At 48.1% G+C, this 22,700-nt stretch overlaps 2 protein-coding genes across 5 annotated transcripts in view; both read right to left on the reverse strand.

The window, feature by feature from the left end:
- Window positions 1–18,085, reverse strand: part of MFHAS1 (multifunctional ROCO family signaling regulator 1) — a 35,517-nt gene extending 17,432 nt beyond the window's left edge. For 2 of the 3 annotated variants that reach the window (XR_011738828.1, XM_071807800.1), the window contains exon 1: window positions 14,730–18,084. Coding sequence is in view for 2 of the 3 variants with exons in the window: in XM_071807800.1 (XP_071663901.1) it covers window positions 14,730–17,913 (3,184 nt within the window). In the remaining variant the exon portion in view is untranslated. Of the gene's footprint in view, window positions 1–12,927; window positions 14,015–14,729 lie in introns of those variants that run through there. The other variant, XM_071807801.1, reaches the window with a different exon arrangement.
- ERI1 (exoribonuclease 1) overlaps window positions 1–22,700 on the reverse strand; it is a 146,367-nt gene that overhangs the window by 29,733 nt on the left and 93,934 nt on the right. The window lies entirely within an intron of this gene.

The raw sequence follows: 22,700 nt of genomic DNA on the forward strand, positions 1-22,700 counted from the left end.
TGCTCTGAGGGGAGGTGCAACAGACGTGGCAGCTCAAAACATGGCTTCTGCCAGAAAAGTGGGCAAAATGCTGGCATACAGGAGGAAAAGACAGTACTTTTCAGAGATACTCAGAGATTCTGTGTTATTTTAGATAGTGCACTTTGCACAATACAGTGGCAGAGCGACAACCAAAGAAATAAGGTCAATCACACAAACTTTCACAAAAGGCCATTACAAGAGAAGCAAAGAGCATCCTCTCCTCTTCTGCGCTTTGTCCAGGATCACAGTTTGTTTGGAGATGCAGGAGGCCCTGGATGGCCACCAATATTTTGGACGTAAAGAGTTTAAACGGGAAACATAAGCCAGACTAGAGTAGAAAGAGCCTTTCCTTCCCTTGACCAGCACCAAAGGTTTGCTCTGTGAGGGAAAAATTCAGAGAAAGCACAGACCTACTGCTTGCTCCTACTTGCACATATAAGGGTTCTTCATCCTTGGTGCTAGTGGAAATATGTCCCACAGCTCTGGACTTCACCACCAGCAGCCAAGGAGCCACACAGAGGCACTTGTGTCCCTTCTCCATGATCTGGTTCCCTCACACCCCCCCTCAGTCTCCTGCATTTTTCTTAAACACACAAGCCAAGAGAACAGTCCTCCAAGCAAGGCAAAGCTTTATTAAATATGACTCCAATTAAAAAGGAGTTTTAAACCCTTTTGTAGTCATGACTGGATTATCTGCATCACACTGCATTATGCAACTGGGGATAAAGCAGCACACAGCAAGTTGCAAAAATGCTGTCTCTAGCAGAGCCACAACTTTGTTGGCAGCTCCCAGTCCCAACAGCCACTTGCAAGGCTCAGACTGCACTGGGCACGCTTAGTATATCCCAGAGAAGAAGAATCACATGTAAGACTTGCATGATACAGTAGCTGCAGAGCAGAGGCTCTTTTGCCACACGGCTTTCAACCAGAGGTGCTTTTTCAGGGGAATACTGACATTAAATACTTCAGGGAAGGCACGTAAGAATGACATATCTCTGACCTGGAGCCTGGCCACACGTCTGCCATAAAACATGACAACTTGTCATGCCATATCGGCAATGAACTAGAGGCTGGGCAAGAACTGCACCGAAGGAGCCCAGCCTCCCTACAAGGGCCACGCAGTGAGCAAACAGCACATTTTTAGCACTTGCAAAGTGTGCTAGAAATCCAAGTCACAGATTCAGATTGAGCCTACTGCGCTCCCCAAACCAGCCCATCAAGCATCTCCTCTCATCACACCCTTTTCAACCTTTTTTTTTTTTTACATCAGATCCCTGTGTGAATCACTAACTTGAGCATGGTGTTGCCTTGTTTGGCAACATTTTCTTAACATTGTGTTTAGCTTCATTGCAGGCTCTCAAAAAATGTGCATGTGTGTGTATCTACATAATGTCCTAGGCTCTCTTTTGTCATAGAGGAAAGATGTGATTTATTTCAAAGGAGGACAAGGAACAAGCTAAAAATAACAGGAAGCTTCAAAAGCTTCATGGTAGCTTTCTGTTACAAAAGAAGACAGAGAAAGGTGTTGTGGGTTTTTTTGGTTGGTTGGTTGGTTGTTTTTTTTTTTTTTTTTTTTTGTAGTGGTTGGGTTTTTTTTGTTTTGTTTTTTTGATCCCAAAGGAAGGTTCCCAGACTTTTCTTTCATCCAAGAAAATCTTTACTTTGGCTGAGCCTTTGAGACACAAATACATTACTTGGGAAAAGACATACACAAGACTCAACTCTTGATTGTGTATTTCAGCATCTTACGCTAGGAGGGCTCCAAGCTGACCACAGCAGCCACTTGCTAAACTGAATTATTTGCCCACGCAAGCATCAGTTAAAATCTTGCCAAAATCCAGTAACGATCACTTCGGAGTCTGAAGAGGTCTTTCTGGGCACAAGCAAGCCCAATCACGAACTTCTCACAGATCAAAGCTGACATGAAAATGTCAGCAATATTAGCTCACAGGCTTCTGGGTCACCAGCATGAGCAAGACTCCCTGCTGAACACTCCTGGCAGTACAGGTTCAGGTACACAGATCTGACTGGACTTGTTAGCAAGGACAAAGCACACAGGAGCTTCATTCCCTACATAGCCCTCTGGCACCGTCACAGAGCTGGGCAAAAGTACCTGGAGATTACAACAGTTTCAGAACGAGGCTTGCATCACCTCTGTTTTTGCCCACTGAATGTCCCTGCACAACTGTCCACCACAAGCTTTAAAGAAAGAGAAAAAAAAAAAAAAAAGAAATTCTTGCTCAGCATATCTCTGGGATATTGCAGCCAGCAAGCAATGGCATCTCAACATCCCAAAGTTGTGTGGTTTCACTCTCATCTCAATGTGGAAGCAGACACAGGATGTCTGGAACCAGGTCACCAGGCAAGTGAAGCAGAGCAATCTGATATATTAAAATATGAGCTCAAAGCTCCACAGAGCCAGCTTTAACAAAGAAGCTAGCTTAGAAAAACCCAAACCAACAAACAAAACAAACAAAAAACCAAAAGCAAAACCAGTAATAAAGTTTGAAAGCTTGAATTATATATTCCTGACACCAAGAGCTCAAGGTGTTTCAGTGGTGCCTGATTCCAGCAGTGTGTTTCATGCCTGGGATGGCTCAGTCCTGGTCTGTAACAGGGTACAGTGAAAGGAAGTCCATGCATTACAGAGATCTGTGAAACCAGAGGTACGACTGGTTCCGCACAAACTTCCATTGCATATGCAGCTGTGTCTCTACTTCGGTGACAATGAAGCACATTTTCCTTATGCTGTCCTCCTAGAAGCTGGGAGGATGGAGCTTGTGTTAAAAATATATCACCACTGCCACGCACTACACCCCCAAGATGCTGAAAAAGTTAACAGCTATCAGAGCAAAGGGTTTATTTTTAAACAGAGCATTGAGCCCCAGAGAAGGTGGGGAGGCCCAGAGAGCCTCTCCAAAGAAGGCAGGGCTGGAGCGAGCCAGGGAGGACTGCCAGGAGGTCCTGACATGGCACTGGCACAAGCTCCGTGTGAGCAGACTGCCCTGAGAGCCTGGAGCTGCAGCACGGCTGCCTTACTTCACGGAAACAAATGTCTTCTTTCACACTGTAGCCATCACTTAGTGCCCAACAGAAACAGATTTAAGCTGTTCCAGAGTAAAAATAACAGCAACCAAGAAATGTTATGTCAGATCACAGGAAGGTGAAGCTCTTTTTTGATAGATTACCTAAATTTAGCGACTTTGATAAACCAGAATCATTTGGACATGAGAATTTTCTATATCCAGTGTGTGAATCGTTATCTGAAATAAGAGCATCAAAATCTCTCTGAGAGAAAGAGCCTGTTCAAAAGGAAGATTTAGAGAAATGCACAGGGATCTGAAAACTCATCTGGTTACGCAATGCGTGTAAGTAGGCCTGGTGCTTGCTGCTGACTCCCTGGTTTGGAAACCTGCCACCAAGCACATTCAACCCCATCCAGCAGTTCTGCTATAAAATATAGTTGACACAGCAAGCATGCAAGAAGCACCACGCAGACCAGAAGAGAAAACACAGAGAGAACCCTTTGTGTGTCTCTTCCTCTCCTTGCAGCAGCAGACTTATCAACAGGGTAAGTCTGTGCCTCTCTCCCCACCTGCGATGCCCCAGCAGAGTGGTGAGACGTCTGCTTGCTTGCTCCTCTCCGGACACAGCATGCTGGCTTCCTGAAGATACAGCCCAGATGAGGTTTCCCCAGGAAAGCCAACCCATCCAAGAGATGAGGGGCCTGGAGCACAAGTCTTATGAGGAGTCGTTGAGGGAGCTTGGGCTGTTTAGCCTTGAGAAAAAGGAGGCTGTGGGGAGACCTTATCGCTGTCTACAACTACCTGAAAGGCGGTGTTGGTCTCTTCTCCCAAGTAGCAAGCCATAGGATGAGAGGAAGTGGCCTCAAGTTGCACCAGGAGAGGTTTATATTGGATATCAGGAAAAAATTCTTCACGGAAAGGGTTGTCAGGCATTGGAACAGGCTGCCCAGGGAAGTGGTGGAGTCACCATCCCTGAAGGGGTTTAAAAGGCTTTTAGATCAGGTTCTTAGGGACACAGTTTAGTGCTAGAGTTAGGTTAGGTTATGGTTGGACTTGATCCTGAGGTGTCTTCCAACTGAAATGATTCTATGATTACTTAGGGACTACTCTGGACCAGCACTGATCATCCCAGTTCTCATTGCTTGCTCCTGATCCAGCTGCCCAGCAATGTGATGGCGCAACATGGAGGCACTCAAAAGTGGTAAGGGTGGGACAGAGGCTGGCTGCCTGAGACCATGTTAAGGCAATGCAGGCCAAGACAGGAGTTGTACCCTCAACCTACAGTGCTGTTCAAAAGCAGTTTGCTCCCAGGAACAGCTTCCTGTCATTGAGTGAAAGTTTGGCACCACCCAGCTGTTGCTCAGTCTGACACCAGTTTGTCTGGATTTACAATTCCCTGTGCCCTTGGGTAACTCCCAGATGAGTGTGCAATTTGCAAGACGCCTTCCACCATACAGACCTCCCTATGTGCTGAGCAGCCCAGCTGACTCCTTAACACCTCTTCTGCTCCAGCTCCTATGGGTCTCATCATGACTAAACCTCTCTAGCTAAGGAAGGTCATAGTTCCTGTGAGCCACCTCTCACTTCACACATAGAGGATGAAGAATTACAAAGTGAAAGGGACATCTAATTTATGTAGCTGCCCCAAGTCCCCTTTGCTCCCATACGGATGAGGACCCAGCTGCCGAGACCTTTTTGAGGTAAAAACAAATGAATTGGACATAAATAGCTTGAAACATTCCCTATCACGTACTGCAATAAATACAGCTGCATCTCACTATCTGTTGAGGATGTAATCCTGAAAAGTGCAAAGGTTAGCAATCTGACAGACAATTATGCTATTTTTCCCCATTATGTAGTAGAGGAAAAAGTGTGTACAGACTAGTGAGTTATACACACTATAAATACAGAGGGATGGTGGAAAGATACAAATGCAAGTATCAGGATGGTCAATACGAGATGACTGCTTTTCAGAATGGATCACTATCCCCAGTCGTTACCCCATTTTGGGGTCCTTCATTCTTGATTGATCTCGATTTATCCGAGAATTTTAATGAGTGCGATGAAAATGCAGCTGTTCAGACACAGGCAACAGGAATACTTACAGTAAAAGGCCGATGTCAGGCAGTTAGTCTTAGACAGAGGTCCCTGCCTCTCCATCCTCCACACTGTACGTCCTGTACCTTTGCATTTCAGATCTGCACATTGCTAAGTCCTTGCTTTTTAACATTATCTGCTCAGAGAATAACTGCTTGCTATCTATACCTGACCACTGCATCTGAGAAAGAGGCCACAGTGAGCGGAGAAAGGTATTAAATGGTCAGCAACAGAGGTCCACAACAGCTAGAGGTGCAGCAGGGTGCTGCTGTACCATGCAGCACTCTATCTGTGCTGCAGGACAATTTTACAGTTCTGTTGTGTCCACCACAACGTTTCAGAAGCCACGTTACAAAGACACATGTTTGTTCTGCTGCAGGAAGCTCACCCTCTGCTTGTTGATCGTGTAGCAAGGGGCCTAACTAGACGCAAGGACACTTGTTTTGAGGTAGGTTTGTGACAAATCAGTCTCTAGTAGTCCTCTACATTGATACAAAGGCACCAAATGTGTTGCACGTCTCTCAAAATCAAGCAAGATGCAATCACTGTGTTCATGTTCAATAGTTTTCTACTGTGTGGTTTCATGTGGCAGAAACTGCAGCTAGATACCTGGGAAGCAAATTAGGTCAAGTACCTCCATCTTGAGCCAAATCTCACAGATTTTGGTGTTGTGGAAGCCATGACCAATTCATTTTTTAGAAAGTTCATCAAGAACCCTACCCTGCTACAGGGCAGGATGTGTCCCTTATCATAGACCACGGTTCACTCTGTATTGCTGGAAAACACCTGCAAAAAACGTGAAGAACATGCTCTGAGAGGAATTCAACACATACAAATTGTAGAGTTACTACACACAGATCATTCAAGTCTCAAGCAAAGTATGCCATAATCTGCATTATTAGGACAAAAACCTACAATATTAATTTTTTATCATAAATCACAGCATGAGTTCCAGAAATCCCTGTCCTACCATTGTTGTGCCTCTGTTGGTTTCCTTCCTGTTATGCCATAACTAGGAGAGCCTGAAAACTCTACAGAAAGCGACGGGTACCAGATGAAGGAGGAGGGACCTCTCCCAGAATGGTCTGGGAGGTCTGGGTTCCCTTGCATGTAACACAAATAACAATGCTTATCTACACTGGACACTTGGCAAGCATCACCCTACAAGCGGGTAAAGAGGAAGATATCCTGGTATTGCTTTCATAAAAGACTTTGGAGAGATGCACTTAGCCAAGTTTGCGAAAACACACTACAAAAGCCCAGCAGAAGCCTCCCATCATCTCATCAGCACAATTCAGTGTAACCTACATCAACAATACATCTCCTTCCTGGAGTATTAAAGCATCATCTCTGAGTCACTGTGTGGCAAAAGTGGGCAGATGTGAACAGGATTTAAGATGCAGCTTTGTTTTGCTCTGAAGGTTACTTGCCTCCGCAGTTCAGTTTAGCCTGATTCTCACGAAGCGGTAGGTTTAATGGGCTTCCCTACAGAAGTGCCTAGCTCATCTCAAAGCTGTTGTCTGGTTCATGCAGAGCTTGCCATGCTGAATTGTTAGTTCAAAATTAATGTTACCTTGTAAAGTCCATACGTCCTAGGCCAGTTTCACACTCTTCCCCCGGGGAGTCCCACCTAGGCACAACTAACACTAGTAAGCAGGTGTACTTGGCACACCTTTGGGAGAAGTGCAGAGCTCTTGAAAACGACCACTGGGAAATATAGACAAAAACACAAAAAAACCCAAACAAAAACCAAAACAACAACAATCACCCCACAACAAACAAACAAATCTGAAATTAAGGTTTTGCTTTAAACTACAGCCAAGTCAAGCAGGCAAGTACTTCAGCAGTCACAGCTTAGTCTGCAAAAAGTCTCCATCAACTGGCCACAGGCAAGTCACTCCTAACCATGGAGTCTGAATCACTCCTAAACCATACTGCCACTGACCATGTTGGCAACTCAATCAGCACATTCAAAACCAAGCGTTAGCCAGGAAAATACCACAAGTACAATATGGTTCAGCCTCCAGCAGCCTGCTGGGGCAGAACCATAAGCTCTCAAAGATGGTCCAGCTGAATCCCCAAACTAAATTTCTCCCAACGCCAACCAGCCAGTTGTTTCACAGGTCTTGAACCTCACAACCTCAGTTCTTACATCTGGTTCCCAAGAAAGAAACCACTAGAGGACAGCTGCTCAGCCGGAACAAAGGCCACATCCACACAGGTAATCTACAGACTGCACCCACTCCATAGCTTCTAAAACCACCAGGGCCTCCTTGCTCTCTGTACAAGAGCTCCTTACTGTGGTCACCAGAACCCCATCAGCTCTCCTGCTGTAGGCAAGGAGATCACTGTACAGCAGACCAAGGAGGCAGGCTGAGACTCCTACAACCCAGCTGCATTACTTTCTCAGACCCAGACACATTCTTAGCTAGTGAAAAGCACCAACACATATTGTTTGCAGCAGCAGGAGGAGTTTGATTTGTTATAACTGACAGGGTACTTTAAGCACTCCCTCCCCACTCCTCATCCCTACAAGGCGCTCCCTTAAATAGCACATCCTTACACTGGCATCCCACAAGCTCACCTGAGAAGAGGTGACCTCATTTGGCACCAGCCAGCTTATTCTCACAGTTGTCTGCATCTATACAGCAAGCACAAGTGCCACAAGCAAGGAGAGGGAGATAAAAAGACATAACTGATCACCTTGTATTCATCCCCAGACCACAGTTTTGTTTACTCATCAGCAAGGTTATTCCTCCTCTACTCACAACAGGGAGGGGAGAAAAAAAAAAAAAGGCAATAATTTTTTTTTTTTTTTTCACTCTGACTTCCAAGAATTCAAACACGACACAGAATTTTTCATTAAATACATTTTCTCCCTTCTCCCTTGGCAAATTACTTTCAAGAGCCAAACACCTAGTCTGCACTATTATTAGCAAATCACTAATTGGAGAGAATGCTAGGCTACCACAGTTACCTGCTTAATACTGTCAATGCAACAAGACTCCACAGCATACAGGAGAATTACCTACCAGATGTACTCATATTTTACTTCTAAATTTATACTTGTTTCTTCACAGCTCTATCCCAATGTCACATAACATGTTCACATCATCATCAAAAGGTAACAAAGATTCAGTGCTGTTGGTGATTTCCTACCATCTCAAAATGCAAAAGGAGTAGGAACTTACATCTGAATGTGGATCATGTACATGATACATCTCAACCAAACTTACATGGGAGAACTTTTCACACTGAAGTGTTTCTATAAAGAAGTGGTGCATGCACATAGCAAGCAGTAAAGCATGTTTTGTGACACCTCTGTTCACAGTATGCAGAAGGAGGGCACAAATCAGTCCTGATATAAACAACTGAACTCTGGAGACAGGAAAACCTACATCAAAATTTTATCTCACCACTGTAGTCAGTAGTTTTTAAATAGTTCTCATGCAATGAAACAAACAATCATCTGGTACTGAGCATCCCTTTTATAAGTCATTTCCTGCAAAGACAAATTTCAGCAACTGTAAAAATAAAACACACAAACCAAAAAAAAAAAAAAGTAATGCACTACAGGCCAAAAACTCTGCTTTGCTTCACCAACCAAACCAAAAAGGTCCAGTCAACCAAATTTAGTGTTTCCCTGGTTCACTGACAGCAGCCTAAAGTCCAGAGGCCCAAAGCCCAGAGATGACTCCCACAAGGAATGGGGCAGGTGTAACGGGTGCACTCAACCCCTTGACCAGGCTGGTGATGGTTTGGTGCAGGCTCTGGAGCAGCAAAGGCCTGAGCCGTTGCTGGGCCATGAACTCCCCCAGCTCCCTACAAGAGGAGCAGAGTGGCACAATGAGCATCGATGCCCGTGAGCTTGGAACACCCGTCATGTGAGAGATGGATGAACAGCGGGCAGCTTTTCCAAGACTCATTTGTCAACGAACAAAGAAAGTTGTGGGCACGAGGAGTCTCATGCATACCTTTCCCATCACATGTGATTTGACTACGAGCCAACCACTTTATTCCATAAATACAACAGCCTGGGTGAGCCTTCTCTGAGCTCTCCCTGCTCAGCAGTGTGGTTGAACGGTGGTCACCTCCCCTTGAGCTGGGACACCTCTCAGGGTTACTCCTTGAGGCACAGAGACCTTTTACCAACAGCAGATCGTTGTTAAGTGACTGATATCACATATAACCTTGTAGTATAGTAACTTCAAGCTTGCCTTGATAACTTAAATTGCATGCCAAATTGAAACTAACGAAACATTACCAATCCACTGCTATTCAGTATTAGCCTTATTTCTTGTATCTCTACCCTTAGACATAAACCATTGACTAAGTCTGGATCCAGCCACACCTATACTCCTCTCTGAGAAGAAGTTTAGAAAGCAAGAGGGTCCATTTGGAACCTTGTGAATCAACAGGAGGCTCTCCCTTACTCTGTGTATTTATTCTCTACACTTATGTATAAACGGTTGACCAAGTCTGGGACTAAGAAGGGACCTAGCTGTACCTAGGCTCCATAAGGAGTTTATAAGGCAAGGGAGTCCATTCTGAACCTTGTGACTCAATGGGAAGGTTTACCTTACCATTTGCATCTCTGGTCTCTGTGTGAAACATTCTAATGAGGCTAGCTCAATTTTCCTCTGTGTATTTCCTCCATGATGATGAATCTTGCCATTGAACATGTTGAACCTTGTCAAGGCACTGTTAACTTTGTTAAATTCCATCAAATTTACTAAACTCTGTCAAATTATTATTTTACCTCAATAAAACATATTGCTAAAGACAGAACGTTAGAGTGAGGTGCATCGCACTCATCTGCAACTGCAGGGCAAGACGAGCTGTTAAGGTACAAACCAGAAGGGTTTTCTTGTACCAGAGCTGACATACCAGAGACTCCTTCCTTTAGCAGAAACGCGTAGGAACTTTGTGCGTAAGGACGAGGGTTCCTTCAAACTGTTAATCATGCACATTGCCATCCTAATTTCAAGTAATTTTAGCAAGTTCCATATCTGTATTCTGTGCCCACGCTATGCTGAAGTCTCCCCTCAGCGTCTCTGATTATGCCACACTACTCTGCTGAAGCCACTACTTTCAGGGGAGGATGACAACAGCCACGAAACAGCTGCAGCATCTACTTTGCAAGTCACAAAAAAAAGACTCCACCCTCAAATGGGGAAAATAACAGGCTGTGAAATGCTAGCATCGGGCTCTATTACAAATAGGTGTTGCTCTACTGCAATTGTCTGTAAAAAATACCTCAGCTGCTTACCATTTAATTATGAAGAACAATTAGACACCTGACATCAGCCTCTCATTGAGAGGCAGCCCAGATTTTGAAGCAACTTTTGAGCCTTTCTGACAAAACCAGTCCCACCTTCTCCCTCCTCACCTTGCACAGGACTTGACAGCATGACACATCATAGGATCTCTCTATCTCCTGACTCCACTGCAGCCATCAAGAGAGTTCATGCTTGCTTTTGACTCCAATGCAGGGATGGTGAGCCTGGTTCATTTTGAATTACCTGAATAAGTTGGCCTAGAATTAGCTCTGTACTAGCCATGACAGAGAGTCTCATAGGGGAACTATGCTACAATACCTTCATCTGTACCCCTGAAGGTGACTGGTATACAATCCTTGCTTCTGCTCACATTTGGTGTGGGAGATGGGCGCAGTGGAGGTTCATGATCTCCTCCCTGTTCCGATACCCTGGGAAGCGGTCAGCAGTTAAGACAGGAGATACGCATTCCCTCTCCACAGGAGAGCTCTTGCCAGTCCTCCAGCTCTCTCAAAGCTCCTCAACCCCTTTTGGAGAGGGGCTGCTAGGTTCATGCACAGTACCTTTGCCCGTGGTTTTGTCTGTTGTAACATTTTTAATCTGTGAAAACACAGATCATCTTGTCTTGCTCACAACAGCATTTTGCCCTTCTTCTGCAACAGAAAAAGTCCTTGGCCTTCTTATGTCTGCATTCATACTAACTTCAGAGGCAGGAATAAAGGAAAACCACTGGTCAAGCACAGTCCCTCCCCCCTCCCCCCAAACACCTAAAGGATCACACACTGGATATCAGGATACCTCATCCAGACAGCAACCTGGAAGAGCCCAGGGTGGCCTAGACCCAGCCTTGCACAGGGCAAGAGGAGACAGCAGCAGAGCAGTTAGCTGTGCACATCAAGGCAAGCTTGGAAAATCCAGTCGTATCTGCCCAAACAAAGCACATATGTCTGCTATCAAACAGATGGCAAACCACCCCTCCACCCCTGCAATGTCAAGTCACTTAAATAGTTGATGGGACATGAAGAACCTAAAAGCCCTTCAGTCCAGGGGTTAAAAGAACAACACGCTAATAAATAAATAAAAATCACACCATTTCCTAATGCCTGCAACAACCCAACTGAGGTCTCATTGTCTTGGAGTGGTGAACATGCTTGGTCACTCCAAGCAGGGCTATGCTCTCCTTGGCCTGACAGAGATATTTTTATTCATATACAGTGCAAATATAAAAGAAAAAAACCCCCAGAACTCAACACACTGCTTATCAGCCAAGCAGATGACTGCAGCTTCAAAGCGCACTGAGATTCCAGCTCAGATGCCAATTCATTTACTATTTCACTCAGCTACAAAACTGTTTCAAATATGAAAACTTTCTCAAAATGTCCCCATCAAGGCATTTTATAACACTTTTATTCACTGTTTGTTTGCAATAAGCCCTCAGAAGACTGAATCCAGAATCTCAATTCTTATTTAACCATTTCTATAAACACTAGCTTGTTCTTAGAGAATTTCTGTGTGTATTATCAATGGAAGTTACAGAGTGTGTGCACACACAACTGAGAAGGAAGGGAAGGAGAAGAAAAGCAAGGATTAATCCTCAATTTGTGAACAACCAAGTCCCCTTTTTGAAGGGGATTCCAATGAAAATTTTGGATGATCAAAGAATGCACCATGGGTTTCATGAGTGATGACACAGATTGCACAACCAGACACACAGCCAGACTGCACTTCCATTTTTGAGCACAAATTTGGCAGTGTCTTCAGAAAACTATTTCCCTTATTAAGGTCAACAGGCTGCAAAGCAGTTCTTCAGTACAGTTCTAAAAAGACCACAGCCCTATTTAAGAATTAGGAGCATTGTAATTGCCAGGGATTTCCTCTGAAAAACCTTGGAAAGATACACAGACATCTCCCTCACTACACATTTTCGTAACATTAGACTCATCTCTTTCCTACATGCTGTCAAAAATGATGCCAACCACTCTTCACCTGCATGAGAGCAAGCCTGGCAGCATGACTCTAAACACATCTCCTGATTAACAAAATCAGGGGGAACAAAAAAAAAAAAAAAAAAAAAAAGTCTTCAGTTTCACAATTGCCATTTGGGGGCTCCTAAACAGGCTTTTATTCAAAGAGCAGATACACAGCAAAGAATACTAAGAATATTTTAGATTAAATGCAGGCATACAGGCCCCCACAAGCCAAATCGTGGTTCACATTTTTCATACAATCCAGGTCATGGCTGGGTTACATTAAAGCATAGTCCAAGAAGACAAGCAGGTTTCTCAATAAATTGCAGCCTTTACTCACTCTTCAGCACTTCCACAGATCAGACCTGCTGTTGAAACACACTTGTCTTCTCAACATTCTTTCCCCCAGCTAGACTCACATGGTATTCCTCTTAAGACAGTCACCCCCAACCCCAAGGCAGGGCCACTTGGGATGCTAAGTCTTGTGCGCCTAGCAGCAAGGCCTGGCTTCTCCCCGAATGCTGCAGCCCCCTTTCCACAGGCAGCACCACCCAGGCAGGGTTTGGAGGTCTGGCACACAAGCCCCCACTCCTCCCACGCTCAACATGTGTGGTTGACCTGTGCCTCCCCTTTCCAGGTGAGAGCAATCCCTTCCCAGCTCTAAGGAAACACATATGGCACAGCCAAATCCAAAGGGAAGCCTTTCAATTTCAAGGCCACCCTTATGCTTTATGCTTTCAAAAAAAAAAAAAAGGAGAGATATGTGCCTGCAGACCTGAATTATTCACAAGATAAACCTTCAATAGCCACCATCACACCTGCACACACGGTTTGTTGTCTTGGCTAATTTTGGTGGAGTTTTGGTTGGTGTGTTTCATTTGTTTTGTATGTTTGGGTTTTGTTTGGTTGGTTTTGTCCGTTTGTTTTAGGGGTTCTGTGTTTTATTTTTAGTTTTAGTGTTTGGTTTATTTTTCTTTTGGAAAGCAGATCACATTGCACAAAGCACCATGTCAGGAGCAAGACCCAGCATGCAGATACCACTCAGCAACACACACAGCATGGGTTCACCCCCCCAGGCTAATGGCTCTTACATAAGCTAGCACAGTTAGAGGGAGACACAATCGGTGGAGCCAGGATGCAGACTGAGGAGCAAACAGTATCTCATTCTCCAGGTCCAGAGGGGAGGGGAAAAAAAAAAAAAAAAATCAAATCCCAAAACATACCTTATTATTCACATTTTCCTACAAACCAATTTAGCTACACTGCTTGCTTTAATCTAATCGTACTCCAGCTCCTCCACAATTTCAGGCTACGTGTAAATAAAGAATGATCCAACATACTCCCAAACATAGGTGCATGGTGTGTGTGTGTAAAAAACCGCACATTTCTAGAGTGCTGCTTACAGTCCAGGGTGTGTTTTGATTTCACACAGATTTACACACCAAAGCACCTTTCCCATAGCAAACCCAAGGAAAGCAGGGAGGACACAGGCTAGAAGGCAGTACCTGCATATGTACAAAGTAAAACAGATGCTGCTGGAAAACACCACCGATAAAAACATGACTTCAGAGGCATCAGCTTTGAAAAAGCACCACGACTAGTCACGTTCCAGAGGAGAGAGATGACACTTTTTTCATTAGATGAAGGGGAAGAGAAGAAGGAAAATAATTACTCTCAAAAATAGCTCCAAAAAGCACAGTCTGGGAATCACTTATAGGTGAGACACTTAAACAAAGAAGATGGAGTATCCCTCTGTTCAGGGAGGAAGTCTTCCTGCTAGAGACAGGGCTCAGATATGAGAAAGTGCTTTTTATACAGGGCTATGGAGACCAATGCACCCATTGTCTACCAGCAGGAGCTTTCCTGCATTCAGAGAGGCTGCAGTACAGGCCAGGTTTTGGGGGCAGAGGATGTGGGACACCTGCAGTCTTTTAAGCATCTCTCTCTGTGTTTACAAATAGCTGCAAGGTAAAGTGAATGAGGAAAAAACCCCCCAGTTCTATTCAAAAGATTCGAAACAAGCAGGACAGGCCAGAACCTTTTCAACAATAGCACCATCAATGCTTTGGGCCAAAACCCAGAAAGCAGAGAGGCACAGACAATGGGGGATGTAACACCCCCCACATCTCAGAATAGGGTTATTTTAAGCCTGTCTCCTTGGAGCTACCCTAATATTTTCTCTCATGACTCAAGTCACCAGGGAAAGGAGGTAAAGCAGAGCAGGGAAAAAGGAAAAAAAAAAAAGAAAAAAAGAGACAGAGCTACAACTAACACCGTAAGACCCCCATCTAGAAGGGACAAAGCCCCAGAAGAGATGAAAGGCAAGCTGGGCTGTGCCTTACCTGGAAAAGTGTGTGGGTTGGGTGACCCTCTTTTAAGGCACTTTGAACAGAGGACGTGCACAGTGTAGTACAGGCCCGGCCATTCCTGGAGCAGAACATTCAGTTCTTCCACTAAAGGGGTAATAGCTTGCCAAGCTGTCCAGATATTTGGTAGGGACGCATGACTAGCAATAGACAGAGTATCTGGCTGCAGAGATCCCCTGGCAGGCCGGTAACTCACCACCACGGGCACCTTTCCCCGGTAGGCATAGATCTGGTATTTGCCATCTGACCGCTGAACCACGTGGCTGTTAATCTGAACACTGTAGCGTGCAAACAAGCCAGGTGGAAAAATGAATGGAAAGCTATATTCAATCTGCAACTGCTCCACCACGAAGGACTGTCCACTCAGGTTGGTGCTGTTGATCCACGCCTCTGCATGGGGCACCTTATCTTTCACGTAGGGAAACTTGTACCAAGCAGCTGCCCCATTTAGGGGCTTGCATTTGGGTTTGTTGACACAGTAACAGAGCCCCATCTTCTCCAGCAGCTCCATGATGAGCTGCAGATCCTCCGGGCTCTGGATGTGGGGCTTAAGGAGGAGACGGATGACATGGGCAGGGAGGAGGCCGTGCAGCAAGAAGCCTTCCACGTAATGTTGGAGCTGAGTGGCCCTCAGTTCATCAATGTGGGTGTCGCTGAGCAGTTTCTGGAGCAGCACAGTGGCATCCTGCTGGCAGAAGATGTTGAGGATGTCAATGAGCAGCGGCAGGTTGTGGAACACATACTCCCTCAAGGTGAGGTGCTCCTCGAAGTAAAGCAGCTTTCCACTCTCATGCAAGTAGGACAGGGCACTCTGGAGCCGATCCTCTGTCAAGCCTGCCTGCAAGCCCAACCGAGCAGAGTCCCACCAGCTAAGCCACAGCTGCTGAGCTTGTGGCTGGAAGTGCAGCTCCTCCAGCACTTGCCAGGACCTGGGCAACACCCGGTGCAGGTTCGGGAAGATATCGCGGTGCTCAGCCACCGAAAGTAGCTTGTCCCGCAGGCGACGCACCTGGCAACGGTCCCGGCAGCTGAAAGGCAGCACTGGAGAGAGGATCTGTGGGCGATGGTTGAGAAGGTACTGAAACTGGGCTTTTTTTCGCCGCAGGTTCTTGTCCGAGACCCCATAAAAGGCAGCGTGTGGGTTGGAGCAGCGCAGGTCAAAGTCCTGTCCCAGAGCCTCGTCCACCTGCTGGACCAAGCTCTGGAGGCCCTCAGCATCCCTCTTCTCCTGCTGAGCAATCTGCTGATGGATGTCCAGGCATTTCTCTTCCAACTCCCGCTCCGCGCAGAGGTCAGCATGAGTTCCCACCATGCACACCACAGCATGGGGCACCTTGGAACTGAGCCAGTGTAAGAAATAGCCCACAGAGGGGTAGAAGTGCTGAGGAACGTAGGCACTCAAATTCACCACCAGCACATACAAGGCTCCAGGAGAGAGGAAGAAAGACTGGATCACATCATAGCTGCGGTCCCCTGCCAGCTCATACACAATGAATGTCAGGCCCCTCTCTGCGTCTGCTGTCCAGTCCATTACCTCAATGCCCTTGCTGCCTCCTGACAGTCCCAGTCCTGATGGTACTCGTGGGGCATTCAGTGGTAGTGACAGCATAGGGCACGGTGTTTTCCCTTTCACTCGGTGAGAGGGCACATGAGAAGGGAAGTCCTGCTGCTCAACAGGGAGATGTTCCAGCTGCTGCATGACAGGTACCTTGGCCGAAGAAGCACCCCAAGGCTCCAGGGAGGGGCAACACCCAACTGGCACTCTCCCAATGTCCTGCAGCTGCCCAGGGCCCTCTCTGGGCTGAGTGCTCCCTGCCTCCAGACTTCCCACATCATCTCTCTGCCCATCCTCCTCCATGAGGCACTGTCTCAGCAGGGTCTTTCCTGCATCCTTCAGCCCCACAAGGACCAGCTTGAGGCGGGGTTTGAGGGCAGGCTGGGAGTGGGCCAGCTCCTGCTGGTAGGCTGCAATGTAGGGGATGCCTTTCATGCACACCTCATAGGGGGGCTGGATGAGGGGGTTGTCTTTGATCTTCCACAGGGTGACACGGGAAAGCTGCCCGAAGCCCTCTGGTAGGATGGCAATCTGGTTGCCTTGCAGGACCAGCTCCTCCAGGCTGTGGAGAAGCACAATGGAGTCAGGCAGGTAGCGGATGCGGTTGTTGTCCAGCCAGAGGGTGCGAAGCTGGTGGAGCTGGCAGAGTCGAGGGGGCAACAGGGTGAGCTGGTTGCGGCTCAGGTAGAGCTCCTCCAGACTGGGCAGCGCCAAGACCGCAGCTGGGAATTCCCCCAACAGATTGGAGGAGAGGTTCAGCATCTTGAGCCGCTGGAGGCTGCCAAAGCCAGCGGGCAGGGCCTGCAGCTGGTTGCCATCCAGCATGAGGCTCTCAAGGGCACTCAGCTGGCAGAGGCCCTCGGGCAGAGCTGCCAGTCCCGTGCCGCTCAGCCAAAGGATCTTGAGGCGGCGAAGAGCAGAGATGCCCTCGGGCAGGGCTCCGAGGTGGCGGTTACCAGAGCAGTCAAGCTCCTCCAGGGCGCCCAGCTCCAGCAGTGGGGTGGGGAAGGAGGGCAGCAGGTTGTGGTCGACGTCGAGGGCACGGAGGTGCCGCAGGTGGCCCAGGCCCTCGGGGAGGTGGCGCAGGCGGTTGAAGCTGAGGTCGAGCTCTTCAAGGCGGCACAGCTCGGCGAGGCAGGGAGGCAGTCCCGGGCCCTCGGTCCCCAGCTCGTTGTGGCTGAGGCTGAGCTTGCGTAGGCCCCGCAGCCCCGCCAGAGCCCCGCCGTCCCCCAGGCCCCGCAGCCGGTTGTGGCTGAGGTCCAGCTCGGCCAGGCGGCTCAGGTGGTGCAGGGCAGCGTCGGGCAGACGGCTCAGCCGGTTACGTCGCAGGTTGAGCACCCGCAGCCCGCTCAGGGCGGCGCCCACCCCTTCGGGCAGCTCCTCCAGCCCCCGCCCGCTCAGGTTCAGCGCCTCCAGTTCCCCCAGGGCCGCCGCCAGGGGTGAGCGGAGGGGCGCGGCGGCCGGGGGCGACGGCGGCCCCTCCGACGACCCCGCGTCCGGCTCCGACTTGGACTCGGGCTCGCCGGAGCCGCCCCGCAGCTTCCGTGCGCGCAGGGCGGCGTCGCGCCACAGCCGCACCGCCTTTGGGGGCTCCGTCTGCGCCATGGCCGGGGGAGCGGGCCCCCGCCCCGCTCCGCCCTACCTGCCGCCGCTGCTCGCCATGGGCGCGGCCGCGCTGAGCGGCGGCGAGCGGTGGTGCCGCCGCCGCCACCACCACCACCGCGACCAGACCGGGGCTCCCCGCGGCTCCGCGCCGGCACTGCCAGCCGCGCCGCCCCGCGCACGTAACCGCCGCTACCGCCCCGCCGGGGGCGGGACGCAGGCAACGGTCCGCCCCGCACCGCCCCCGGGGCTCCTGCCCCGCCCCCGCCGCGCCGGGGAGCGCCGGCCCTGCCGTGGGGGCGGGCGGCTCCGCGACTCCCCGCCCCGGCCTCTGCTCCCGGGGAGGAAGGGTACCCACGTCCGGCCTGAGCCTTTCAGCTCCTGCCCCTTGCCCCGCCTGGCACGGCCCAGAGAGCGGCCCGCCTCCTCCCTAGGCCGCCTCGGGTGCCGCCGGTGGGGTGAGCCCGCCGGTGTCGGCGGTTCTCTGGATCTCTGGCGTGTGGCTGCAGCCGCTGCCGCGGGATCTCTCCCTGCCCTTGGTCTTGCTGCGAGGTTTGTGAACCGCTCGGGTGACTGAGCACAGCTCACCCCGTGGAGTAACAGCAAAAGCCGTTGTAGTGCTGATCCCCGCACCAGGCAAAGGGCGTGGGTTTTTTTTTGTTTTGTTTCGTTTTGTTTTGTTTTGTTTTGTTTTGTTTTGTTTTTTATCCAGCCCCGCAAGAAACCGAGATTAGCCTTCGTCATATCAAATACGGGTGTTTCTGTGTTAGAGGGTGAGGAAGCCGGTGACCTTCTGATTAGTCAGAGCAACTCTGCCACCTTCCTGCCGTGCTTTGTTTCCTTTGCTGTGTACATCTGGCCAGACCCTAAACACTGCTCTCTTCACGATCCTCAGTCAAGCTTTGCTCCTAGGGCTCAGAGAAATATGCCCAGAAATGTCCACCATTGGGGAAACAGTGATGGGGAAAACAGGGTCGCTCTATAGCAGGGCGGTGAGGCAGGCTGACGGAGGCTGTGGACACTTAGATCTCTCGAGTAGTGTGACGTTATCCTTACAAATGCCAGTGATACACCATGCCCAAAGGTTCAGAGGTTTTAAAATGTCACTGTCTTCGTACAGCACTGAATAGACCAGCCTGCTTTGGGGGCTTGAGAACAGTGGCTTCCTCTCACTTTGTCATGTTGTAACAGCTACCATTACAGCATGCTGTCAGCTATTACTTCAGAGCCATGAAGAGACAGCAAAGGATTTGAAATGAAGGGTGACCCATGGGGAAAACAGTTTCACAGCCTTTATTCTTTTTTTTATTGTGGAGAGCCCTCACAAAAATGACACCTTCTCTTTCGGACAGCCCTGCACATCTAACCACATTTCTTGCTTGTGCAGAAGAAGAGAGCTGAACTGACACGGTGCAGAGCCATAGTCACTGCACCAAATTACTAAATTTACTCACTACTAAAACTACAGATCACAAAGACTCAGGTTCAGTTGCTGTCTTTGCCATCAGCAACAGACATGCAGGGGCAAAATCATCTTTTCAGGCCCTTTGAATCCTAACAAACCTTGAGCAGGTTTCTGCCAAATGCTTTCCTGAGCATGAGGTCACTCCTGCGTAGGGAAAAAACTGCAGTGTTGGCTGGTAAAGCCAAACAAAGGATGCAAAGGAAACGGAGGAAAGCCCACGGGCCTGTGAGAAAGCATGGCTGTGTGAAGGTAAGACCCAGCTTCAAGCTGGGTGCAGGATCTGCCCAAAGCCAGCAGAGGCAGTCCTGGGGTCTGGGACCATGGTTTGGCTCCATGGACACCACTTGGGCTCAGGGGGAACAGGCATGCAGGGAAGCTCATGAACCAGGAGGCTCTACTGAGAGGGACTGAACCTGGGGATAAAACTCTTCCCATTCTTCCTGCTTGGCTGGTCTCTGATCCTGACACCAGGAAACAGATACTTCATGGCCTCTTGCTTAATTGTGCCCATTTAGAGCTAGTTTCCAGGCTTGCCTTCATTTATTTTCAGAGCATTCTGGCATTGGGTGAGTACATCTTTTATTTGGGCTAACCCAGTTTTTGTGTCTTTGCTTTTCCTGAAGATCGCTTGGGAAATAGAGTCCTCCTCTGGGTGCTGAAAGGAGCTGTCTCCTTCCACACTTCAAAAGTACCACATTCAATTCCTCCTTGGGAAAGAGGAATTATCTTCCACATCCTCTTCCCCAGTTGCTGTTGTGATAACAGGTCAGTCAATGGTTTCACTTCCAGCTCTCTACATGCAAAGCCACTCAGCCTGTCACTATCAAAATCACATTTTAAAATCAAGATAATGCTTCTAGGAAAAAAAATATCTCTGCAGGGAAAATTGACTCCAGCATAAAACTTGCAGCTAATTTTCTTCCTCCCTGTGTCTTGTGAAGGTAAAGACAAAGAAAGCAGCATCATCATTGGGGACCACTCACCGTATGACGTCCATGGGCACTGCAGATCCTCTCTGAAGCCAGGGCAGGCACTCAGTTGTTCTATGATCTGCAGCAAATGTAACCTGAAAGGCTGCCACTCTGCACTGCCATCTTGTTTCCCATGGGAACACTGTACATACCCTTCCAGCAGGGACACTTTGAGCAGCTGCTTGACTCAGCCAGCTGAAAAATACCAGAGAGAGAAGCACTTATCTCTGTTTGCCTGCTACTAGAGGTCATGGCCTGTATTAAATACATCTTTCTGACAGGATGCAAGGACAGCCAGGGAACTGGTCTAAACAGCAGAAGTTTTGCCTGTGAAAAACCCTATCACAAAATATGCAAAGCAGCAGGAGCTAAATGCCTCCCCAAGGTAATGAAGAAAGGAAGAAAAGTCATGCAGCACGAGTCAGCCTTTGGTGAGCTCCTGTAGGTGGTGAAAGAAGCTACGCCAGAAAAAACATGATGAGCAGCATGCTGGCACAAAGACATTCCTGGTGCTGCTCGGAGGTTGCCCAAGGAGGAAAGTTCTGGTGCTTTATCAGGAACCTAACTTTTTAATCTACTATACCTGCATGGGTGTGCAAATCTGTGAGTAACTTCAAGCAGCCAGGGATGATGTCTCTTGGCTTCTTCAACCCATTCACCATGGCTAAAGCTGCCAGGTGTGATTGAGATACTTCCTGGAGAAAGGGAAGATTTTATTTCTCAGATAATGGATCTTTTGCTACAGATCTAGATGATCTCGTCTTTCTGTCTGTTAAGGCAGAGGAGATGTGTTTCTCCAGTTTACTTCCTCACTTCCTTGATTTACTCATTAGCATTACTACAAGTCCATTAAACATGAGTACTAGCACACTGGATGTTAGTTTTGGAGCCATTTTCTATTTGCTGGAGCTTAAAAATATTCAGAAACCACTCCAAGCCTCTCTTCTAGCTGCCACCAGCTGGTGCTGATAGGCAGGTCACTGTAAAATTGGCAGCAATGCTACAAAGCACTTCGGTGTTAAAAAAAAAATAATTAAAAAAGAATAAAAGAAAAAGAAATCAATCCAAATTTAGTGCATTCCATTATATACCAGAGTTGCATTTGGAGTTATTAATTCTAAATAGTGGCCCTGGAAAGTCCTATTGACAGCATTCAATTATTCAGCTGAAGTTTGAGTTGTCTCCACTTTACCGAGCCCTGCAGCTGCATCATTAATGAGATTTCTATCTAAAGCACCTCCCGCCTGGGTCAGGTAAAAGACACTGAGTTATGAACAGCATTTTAGGGCCTGACTATGGGTTTTGTGGGATGAGAGGTGCAAATATAATCAGCCACTTGTGACAACACATGAATGTAAATTGTCTCAGCAGAAGCATCCAGCCTTCATGGCAAGCAAACGTGGGGAGCACTGTGGGGCACTGCAAAGCTCCTGGGCTCTGACACAACCATCGAGCGAGGTTGGCATCCCGTTGGGAGAGTCTGTATCTTCCACACCACCAGACACACAGCCCAGACAGTAAAATTCCCCAGGTTCCCTCTTCAGCAGCAATTGAAGAAGCCATATTTCCAAGGGCTCAGTGCCTGGCCAGGGAACAAGCAGTGGGTTGACTGAATGACTTTAAAGATCTCCCCCATGTTCCTCCTCAACCTTTAGTATAAAACCTGTAAGAACAAGGAAATTTTGCCCAGAACTGCATTCCCTACACTGTTTTGCCCACCGTTTCTGCAGGAATTATGTGAATCTATCCCAAGGCACACCGAGCCATATACAAATGGAGATGGCAGCACTTGAAGGGATCCTGGACATACTTTGGGAAGGGGAAAGGAAAGGGTTGGGGTGGACAGCACTGCGGAGGCTATGGAAAATTTGAGCTGCAATGGGGTAGGGACCTCCACCCAAAGGTGGGGGTCTGAACAGGAGGTACATCCCCAGAACTGCTTGGCATCACACTCTGTGAAACGCATGGCCAGGCCCCACTTCCCCACAGGCAGGTCTCATACTGTGAATCCTAATCCCTTTACTTGTTCCTTCCCAGGCACAGCTTTCATAAAATCACAGAAAGGTTTGGGTTGGAAGGGACCTTTAAAGGTCATCTAGTCCAACCCTCCTGCCATGGGCAGGGACATCTTCAACTAGATCAGGTTGCTCAAAGCTCCATCCAACCTGACCTTGAAAAGTTCTGATGAAGGGGCATCCACAACTTCTCTGGGCAACCTGTTCCAGTGTCTCACCATCCTCATAGTAAAAAAAAAAATTCTACTTAAATCCACAGTAAATCTACCCTCTTTCAGTTTAAAACTGTTGTCCCTTGTCCTGTAGCTACAGGCCCTGGTGAAAAGTTTCTCTCCATCT

This window comes from Patagioenas fasciata, chromosome 4 (genome assembly GCF_037038585.1).
Source record: "Patagioenas fasciata isolate bPatFas1 chromosome 4, bPatFas1.hap1, whole genome shotgun sequence".
NCBI classification, from domain to species: domain Eukaryota; kingdom Metazoa; phylum Chordata; class Aves; order Columbiformes; family Columbidae; genus Patagioenas; species Patagioenas fasciata.